Source organism: Berghia stephanieae, chromosome 1, assembly GCF_034508935.2.
Source record: "Berghia stephanieae isolate SIO BIC M18660-M18661 chromosome 1, UCSD_Bste_1.3, whole genome shotgun sequence".
Classification (NCBI taxonomy): domain Eukaryota; kingdom Metazoa; phylum Mollusca; class Gastropoda; order Nudibranchia; family Aeolidiidae; genus Berghia; species Berghia stephanieae.
Window position 1 is genome coordinate 21,151,053 of NC_088360.1, and position 10,000 is coordinate 21,161,052.

At 40.3% G+C, this 10,000-nt stretch overlaps 1 protein-coding gene across 1 annotated transcript in view; it reads left to right on the plus strand.

Moving 5' to 3' along the window:
• The window catches only part of LOC144970251 (uncharacterized), a gene marked incomplete at its 5' end in the record, with an annotated part of 19,364 nt that overhangs the window by 1,285 nt on the left and 8,079 nt on the right, over positions 1 to 10,000 (plus strand). The window contains 4 exon segments of the mRNA XM_078909696.1: positions 1,220 to 1,267; positions 1,741 to 1,855; positions 3,896 to 4,100; positions 4,909 to 5,118. Of these exon segments, the coding sequence (XP_078765822.1) occupies positions 1,220 to 1,267; positions 1,741 to 1,855; positions 3,896 to 4,100; positions 4,909 to 5,118 (578 nt within the window).

A 10,000-nucleotide genomic window follows, 5' to 3' on the forward strand; every position in this document is an offset into this window, starting at 1 on the left:
CACACAAAGGACTAAAAGAAATTAGAACTTATCAAATCTTGTGCGGCTATATGGTCTAATGGTATGCCAATCGGTCTCGGATCGGAAGATCTTGGGTTCGAGTCCCGCTCAGAGAGACGCAGAATTGATTTTTTTTTTTTTGTAAAAGGCTCGTTACTCACTTTCTATCACCGTACTCAGGTGTAAAATGAGTTACTGTCGTTAATTCAGAAAGTGGGTGTGGCAGGCACTTATGTTTATAACAACAAGAAATAACGTGAGTATGAAAGTGCAGAAGACAACTGAGAATAAAATTTCGCTGCGGCGATGGAGGCTCGAACTCGAGACCTTACTGGTACGGCAACTCCGCCTAGCCGGGGAGAGCGAGGCTTTACAGAATTAGCTATTGACCACTGGATAGTCTCGTCCTACACGTTTGGTGTTGCTGTTGGCTAGGGACCCCTTGAGATGCGCTTTGAGCACGTTTAGTAGAGATTGCGGTATTAAAAAGCTCCGGTATATTTTCAAAAAATGTATCTTTTTAAAAGGTGACCGAGAGTTTGAAATGGGTACTATGTTGTGTGGTTTGAATGCTGACTAATTGACTTCTTGGCCAAAATCATCAGACTCAGATCTTATTTATTTGTTGTATCTTTTTAAAAGAGAAATACGTTAGTGTCTTAAAGATCGGAAAATAAAAAGTTATATATCCTCTAATTGTATCTAGAACTCTAGTATTTACCTCGTAATCTTTGACCAAAAAAATTGTGTATGAAACCGTGTCAGACTCCGGAAAAAATCTCCCTTTATTCATCCCATTGGGGAAATTTGTCTCTAGGGTCTAGTCCAAGGGAAGGGTGGAATAACTCATCACAATGCAGCGCCGGAAAATGAGCTAGTTTGAGGTGACTTGCTGCGAGTAATCGAACTTGGTACCTTTCGGGAACGAAGCAATGACCGTACCGCTGAGGCACGGTGCCCGATGAAAAAAGAAAAATACAAGAAAGAATTCTTTTAAAATTCCAAATAATCAGTCTTCCTTAGGGTTTATTTTTTCTTGATCTTTTTTCAATTAATCTTTGCCGCCGTGTCATACACACTTTGTCATCCTTTTAACTTACACCAGTACCTGCTCTCTAATCCACCCAAATCTATTAACGTTTACTGGCCATTAGATCGTCAATTGAGGAGGCCGACTACATGTCTTAATCAATTCTATTTTCCTTCTTTCAATTTCTAGACATTGTGAATTGGATGAAGAGAGAGAAAAACGGGGACAACAGAAGAAGTAAGAAATCTACAATTTTATTTCCTGTATTCCAAACCAAAACTGCCAGGTATTTTCTCCTGGTCAAAAATAAATAAATACAAAATGACCTTCTTTTCATTTTCTTCAAATTTCCTTCCTTTTCATTATTCTTGGACATTATTGTTGTTGTTTTTAAAAATGTATTAATTTGCTTTGTTGTCACATTGCTGTTGGAAAGACATTTTTAATAATAGTAATAATAATCATAAAATAAAATAAATAAATTTCCCATTATTCATCCGCTGTTTACGTAATTGTTTATCCGCTGACTACTTTTCTTATTTATTTTGTGAGGTGGGTTGGGGGGGGGGGGGGGGGGGAAGGGGCATTATCTAATTGGTTGCAAACTGGGCCCCAAACCTTTGAATAGCGTTTACAACTCAGGCCTTTTTATATGTTTGATTTGCATTTTTTTCACATGTAAATTTAATCCGATTTGAACATCCCATCAGAGCCGCGTCCCAATGAGGATTTACCCGAGGAGACTTTCCGCCATGACTTTTTCAGATGCCGGAACGTTGAAAACCAAATGGAGTTTGAGAGAGAAAGTCTCCATGAGAGATATAGGTAAATACTAACATATAGAACAATCGGGAAGGAAGGTGTGATGTTGAAAAAACGGTTTCAATCTCATTGGAAGTGTAACACCATTCTTCCAGAGGACTGGATACCTACCTTGTGTAAATGCTCTTCTGGGTCCAATCTCATTGAAAGTGTAACACCAGTCTTCTAGAGGACTGGATACCTACCTTGTGTAAATGATCTTCTGGTTCCAATCTCATTGAAAGTGTAACACCAATCTTCCAGAGGACTGGATACCTACCTTGTGTAAATGATCTTCTGGTTCCAATCTCATTGAAAGTGTAACACCAGTCTTCCAGAGGACTGGATACCTACCTTGTGTAAATGATCTTCTTGTTCCAATTTCATTGAAAGTGTAACACCAGTTTTCCAGAGGACTGGATACCTACCTTGTGTAAATGGTTTTCTGGTTCCAATCTCATTGAAAGTGTAACACCAGTCTTCCAGAGGACTGGATACCTATCTTGTGTAAATGATCTTCTGGTTCCAATCTCATTGAAAGTGTAACACCAGTCTTCCAGAGGACTGGATACCTACCTGGTGTAAATGATCTTCTGGTTCCAGAGTGATGACATGTTATTTTCTAGTCTAAATATATATCTAGTCGTCAATAAAGAGCATCTATCCTCACAATTCCAGTCCCAGGTTTCTAATAATCTGCCGATACATCCTGACACTAAAACAGATTTGCCACCTTATGATTCAATCTGTAACCTATTCATTATTAGCCCTCCGAAGGACTGGTTACCTACACACTTCCAATGATTTGGGAACGAGAGAGGTAGAAGGTGTGACGTCACGATATTTCGTCCCCATTCAATCAATGAGAAGATGAACCCATTGAGGGAAAACGAATTTTGCATTACTCCCCTTTGTAAACAGAGATTAATAGTCCAGTAAATGTCATAAGATGGGCGTTTAAAAAATAATATGTAACTCATCGTTTATAAACGGTTTTATATCGGGGGGAGCTTGGCGTTTCATCCGTTCTGTCATACCCTGGAAAAACATATTTAAAGACTTCGTCGAAGTCCCGGGTTTGAGAGTTTTTGCCAAGATGATGGTCAATTAAATCGATCGATATTTGAAGGACGAGTTTTCTGACCAAATTTTTAGATATAAGTTTTTTCCAGAGTACGGCAGTGATAGATTTATGCTTACAGAAAATGCCTTCATTAACCCTCTCCTTACCACCCATAGGTAAATCGTCACATAATTTACGATGCAGCCAGCAATTTTTCCTATTCTCATTTCATTTAGTTATAGTTATAGCCATAAAAACTCGACACTGTACTGCAGAGCTTATTTTTCTGAACAAAATATAGAATATACTCGTTTACTATTCTGTTTTAAAAATCTATAGATAGTATGCAGATGACGTCACTCAGGCCTTTGTTATTGTTTTTGCCATCGCGTTTGTGAGTTGTTCTCACTAAACTGTATTAACCAGACTATAAAAGTTCATGGTTACACAGAGTTGTGTGTTTGTCCGTTATACTTCGGATGCAATGTTGTGAACTCCTTGGCCAAGCGCATTCTATCTTTTTTGAATGTTCGGTTAGTATGATGTTTTGGGTACAATTCTGAAAATAGCTGGTAAGGAAAGAGTTAAACACATCATAGAGATTGGAAGCTGCCAGAAGCTGTGAACAGGAAAGAATAATAAAGAAATGCGATTATAACAGCTACAAAAACAAAGACAAAAACAAAATAAAGATCAAAAGTACGGAATGTTTCGGGTTCAAAACCCTTCTTAAGCCAACAACAACAAAAAACCCAATGGAATCTTTTACTTAAAAAACATATTTCGGAAGACGTGTAGGAGGACAAGGACAACGCAATCTTGTCTTTTCATCAAATAAAACGTTTAGAGTGTGTGTGTGCGTGTGTGTGTGAGAGAGAGAGAGAGAGTGATGTGCGTGTGTGTCCGTGTGTGTGTGTGTTTGACTGTGATTAAATGTGTTAGCCTGCTAAAGGTCCCACAGAAAAAAATAGCTTATAGTCTTTCTATCTTTTCTTTTTTAGGAAAAACTGTCAAGTAGGGGCAAAACCAGAGGAGTTTAAGACCTCTCCACTGTTGAAAAAGATAAAAGACAATGATATAGAGAATGTTTTGCCAGCCAGAAGAATACGCTTTCCTAGGCCTTGTAAAAGTGCTGAGTTGCCAGCCACACCCAAGATTAGCACCCTGCAACAAAGTGGACTCGGGTTTCCGGACTCAGAGAGTCTTGTAAGATTGTGTGCTGTATAGTACTGTATAGAGGTGTCTCTGTCATCCCGTGTCCCTGTCATTGTCATCCTTCATCCCTGTCATCCCGTGTCTCTGTCATCCCGTGTCCCTGTCATTGTCATCCTTTATCCCTGTCATCCCGTGTCTCTGTCATCCCGTGTCTCTGTCATCCCGTGTCCCTGTCATCCCGTTTCCCTGTCATCCCGTGTCCCTGCCATCCCGTATCCCTGCCATCCCGTATCCCTGTCATCCCGTATCCCTGCCATCCCGTATCCCTGCCATCCCGTATCCCTGTCATCACGTGTCCCTGTCATCCCGTATCCCTGTCATCCCGTATCCCTGTCATCCCGTGTCCCTGTCATCCCGTATCCCTGTCATCCCGTGTCCCTGTCATCCCGTGTCCCTGTCATTGCCATCCCGTATCCCTGTCATCCCGTGTCCTTGCCATCCCGTATCCCTGCCATCCCGTATCCCTGCCATCCCGTGTCCCTGCCATCCCGTATCCCTGTCATCCGTGTCTCTGTCATCCTGTGTCCCTGTCATCCCGTGTCCCTGTCATCCCGTATCCCTGTCATCCCGTATCCCTGTCATCCCGTGTCCCTGTCATCCGTGTCCTTGTCATCCCGTGTCCCTGTCCTGTTCCATATAATAATGTGTGTATAATAAATATTGTTTTTATATTATTATTATTATTATTATTATTATTATTATTATTATTATTATTATTATTATTATTATTATTATTGTTTTAAAACGGCTTATTAATAAATCATTTAAATTAAAACCATTTGCTTGCCCGTAATTGCAGACTCCAGGAGTTTTGTCTCGGAGTCACAGCGTGGTCGATGACTCCAGGCTGAAAGCGTTTGGACTCACACTTCCTCCGGATGAGAAAACACTTCGACTCTTGGAACTGGCTGAAAAGTTCACATCCAAAGGAAATAGGGGAGGCATAAGACGGGGACAGACGGAGACCTCATTCCTGGGAGAGACTGCAGATGAGGGTTACGACTCAAAGGTCAGTCGTGTTTTTATTATGTACAGCAGATATCGGGGTCAAATGTCATAGAATAGCTAACAAAAGTGTTATGTCAAAATACCGGTTCCAATCTCATTGGAAGTGTAAAACCAAATTGATACATACCTTGTGAAATTCATCTTCTGGTTTCAGAGTGATGTCAGGTTATTTCCAAATCTAAATAAATGCTGGTCGTCAATAATGGTCATCCTACCTCGCTCTTTTACGTCTTATAATCTCAAGAATGCGCCAATGTATTCTTGAGCTTGAGCTTTTATATGGCGCAATATCCACTAAACTTGCTCAAAACGCTTTAAAAGGGGTCCCTGACCAACAACAACACGTAACATGTAGAACTATACATGACGCCCGTGAGGCGATATTACATTTTTTTTTCGGACAGAGACAACGCTGTTACGGCCAGGTACTCATTTTTCACATGAGTACGGTGAGAGAATGTGAGTAAAGAGCCTTTTCCAAGGATTCAACTATGCGCCGAGCGAGGCTCGAACCCAGGACATTCCGATCCGAAAGCGAGTGTCATACCAGTAGACGACATAGCCGCATTCAGCTACTGAAATGGTGACGTGATCGTATGATTCAAAGTATAACCGATTCCGTGTTAGTCCTCTGGAGGGATGGTTACATATACACTTCCAATAAGTTTAGAACCGGAAGAGAAGATGGTGTGGCATCACGACACTTCTAGCCTATCAGTTCAGTAGCGTTTTTTTTTTATCTTTCCAGTCTTTCATTTAATATGTTACAGTGAATGACATAATCAGTCGGATGGTGAAAAGGTTTGAACTGAGATATTGCCAAGTTTAGTTTTTATCCAAAATGAGTTCCTGTCATAAACGATTAAATCAACACTATATCTACATCTTGAGGAAATCTTAATTTCACTTCTAAATATTTTTACAGCTAGCTAGTCAAGTTGAAAAAGTATGAAATTTGAGAAAATTTACAGGATACTTTTCCCATACATCAAACCATAGCTTCATGAAACATCACCCGATTTACTTCAAATAAAGATTAAACTGTTCTGGGGAGCATATTCTTTCCAAAAAATATTGCAACTCCAAATTTTCACCTTCCGATTGATTATGTCATGCACTGACACATATCATTAAGCACTTTTCATTTTATGAAAACAAGCCTGGGACTCTTTGTGACTCTCTCTCTCTTTCTTTCTCTCTCTCTCTCTCTCTCTCTCTCTCTCTCTCTCTCTGTCTGTGTGTGTATGTGTGTGTCTCTCTCTCTATCTCTCGCTCTGTATCTCTCTCTGTTTCTCTCTCTCTGTCCCTCTCTCTCTGTCTCTCTCTGTCTCTCGCTCTGTCTCTCTCTCTCTGTCTCTCTCTCTCTCTCTCTGTCTCTCTCTCTCTCTGTTTCTCTCTCTCTCTCTCTCTCTCTCTCTCTGAACGGTATTATGTCAGGGTCAAATTAAGTGTGGAAAATTAACTCACTCAATCCCAGAGATTTTTGATACTTTTCAAAATTGGAATAAATTGAAATGTATTAAAAATGAGCATGCACATAGATAGTTTTATTCAACTCTCAATATCATGTATAACCTAAAAACGTTAGCTTTGATACTACGCCTATAATTTGTCTCAGAAAAAAAAATAGGCATGGAGTAAAAGTAACCCGGGTTAACTACGGATATTATAGTCGGTGTTAGGGTTGAGTGAGTTAAATGTTTATATCTAGAGCTGTTGTAGGACAGTATTCACTGAACGTGCTCAAAGCGCTTCACAAGCAGCGGCGTAGCCTGGTCATTTATGAGCATGGGGCTAGATTTGAGATGTGTTGTCGCATATTATCTTTTAGTTATGGATATGAGAGAGAGAGAGAGAGAGAGAGAGAGAGAGAGAGAGAGAGAGAGAGAGAGAGAGAAACATTTGATACACTCAATTATTTTACCTACGATTTGTATGTTCTTTGTAACTTGTTCATAATGCCTGGCTAAGGATAAGCGATAGCCACTGTCAATCTGTGCACCTATGTGAACAGTACCAAGGGTTTTCAATCTAGTGGTGCTATTTAAATGTAAGTTGGACTTCTGATGGTTCAATGCTCTCTGTGTTAAATTTTTCAAACAGGTAAATCCACTTCTTGTCCAAGACAATTCTGTATTGCTGTTATCGCCAAACAAAATACAATTACAACAAAATAAACTCTTCTTTTCTATTCTCACCGTAAGCCAAGGAAAACGACTAAACCAATCTTTATCAAATGACCGATTCTGCTTCCCGTCTTTAATAGTGAGTACAAAATCGTTTGGTTGATGGGGACCGAGACTTTTAATCAAAAGTTTATTTTCCCTCTTCAAAGAACTGGTCAACAGGTAATAGACGTGATTCATCACACTTAATAGCAATTAATTAAAATTTTTAAAACAGACACTGCATAGATCCGATTAACACTCGAATTATCAATAAACATAACATACAGTCTCACACTCAAGTTAAAAGGGACAAGTGGAATTCAATATCACATGCCTGACACGCCTCGAAGAGGGATGGGTAACAGGTAGAACACGATTGCCATTAATTAGGTCATTGTATGTGGCTGCGAGTAAGAAAGCCACAATGACTCAGTTCAAAGTCAAGATGCCTCTTCATGCCCACAGTCATAGCACACGGCAAACGTGAAATGCATCGCCTGGTTGTACCGTGGGAATATGGCTGGAAGCCTTCTCAACCTTTAAAGCCACACGCTGTACTGATTGGTCAGGGGCACAAGTATGACTCGAGCTGTAGTAAATTCAAAGCGGTGTGATTGGTTCAAGTTTTGAGGCTCGGTAAGGGTAATGAATTTCATTGTTTGTGAAACAGAAAATTAAAAGTGTGACTTTTTATTGTTAAATTCTTACATACTTTCAAGACAACGACGACCTGTGGCTTAGCCTTAATAGCCTTTAAGGCCCTACGCCACTGTTCACAAGGACACCATTGTCAATGGCAGCACTAAACATGTAGGGTGAGATATGACGCCTGTAAGGCGATAATACATTTGGAGGGGGGGGGCAGAGACAATTCTGTTCAAGGTCAGGCACTCATTTTATACCTGAGTACAGTGAGATCTTGTGAGTAAAAAGATTCCTCCGAGGACTCAGGATCTTCCGATCCGAAGGCTAGAGTGATTCGACGAGAACACACAGACGCACAAATGGGATACTTGATGTCAGTGACATTTCCTTAAAATAACCAACAAATACATTTTTTCACATTGCAAAGACAGGGGTCCCGATAGCTCAGTTGGTAGAGCACTCGCTTCATACGCAAAGGGACCGATTTCGATCCCGGGTGCAGTCGATATTTTTTTTTTCTGACCCCCCTGTCCACCCAACAAGGATAGGGTAGCTGGGTCTGTTTGATCTGACGGAAAGTACTATGCGATAGACTAGCGTCCTATCCAAAGGGTAGCAAGCAATTGCTTTTTACGTTTCACGCTCTAATAGCGGGGATAAACTCTGGCTCCAAGGGCCAAATGGATCTGGAGGACTGTAAATTGGAAAAAAAAAGACAAACAAACAAATAAACAAAAAACTGCCTACTCACTAACTAAATCGTTTCGATGTTACATGTTTGTGTTGAGAATATTGGCTATTAAGCTTAAATGCCTGCCAAATAACAGCGACGTTTGTGTGTTGAACCCATGACCTCAAGAAGTCGGGGAGAGCGGCTCAAGATAGACATAGAGTTTGAAAACATTTTTTTGGAGTGGTGGATAGCTCATACAATAAAGCCACGCTCTCCCTGGACAGGCGAAGTTGTCGTGCCTGTAAGGTCACGGGTTCGAGCCCCAATCGCGGCCGCGAAATTTTGATTCTCTATCGTCTTCTGGCACTTTCCTACTCAATTCATTTCTGGTAATTATCAACATAAGTGCCTGCTCCACTCATTTTTCTAAAAGAAAACTGTACGTTTTCAATAGAATTATTACTCCACTCTTCGGGGCCATCCCAGCTTAATAGCGTTTTGAGAGCGTGGGTCACATTTGTGCTATTATCATCTAAATACAGTTAGACGCCGTGGGTTGTAGACAGCAATAGAAAAAAATGGATTTACTCGTATCAGATTCCCACATGAGCAAAAGACCAAGCACGGATGGTTTCGGGATGAATAACCCTTCTTCAGCCAAGAATAAGAACAGCAATGAAACATACAAACATTACTTTTCTTTTAAACAACTAGATCTGCCGTCAATCTGTTGTTCTTTTTAATAATACGAGTATATTCATGTTTTCATTTGGGATTTTTGTTGTTGTTGACTGAGGAATATTTTTGAGCCCAAAATGTTCCCTGTTTGGTAATTGGTTCTTTTTGATAGAAGCTGTTACATTCAATTTTGTTTATTAGTCCTATGATTGACTGTTTCCCTCAAGAGAACGGTAGGAAGCTGTCACTCATGCTTCATCGAAAGTCGGTCGTGTGATCTAGTGGTATGACACTTGCCTTCGGATCAGAGGATCATGGGTTCAAGTACAGCTCTAAGTGGCCCTTTACTGAATCCTTGGGAAAGGCTCTTTACTCACAATCTCTCGACGTACTCGGGTGTAAAATGAGTACGAGGCCATAACAGCGTTGTATCTGAGGAAAATACAAATTGTAATATCGCCTAACATGCCTTTCCGACATGTTAAATGTTGTTGTTGGTTAGAGAACCTCTGTAAAGCGCTTTGAGCACGTTAAGTGGCTACTGGGCTGTATCCAAGCCTCCTTGATTAAGTTATTACTAATAAGTGGGTGGTTGCTGTACATGGAAAATTGGACAGATTACTTATTGTTTGAATGCCAGAGACAATTTGTAATGAATTGACATTCTCTTGCAAAGCCAGGTTGATTCGAGTTGATATTTAGATTTTTATTCTATAGTT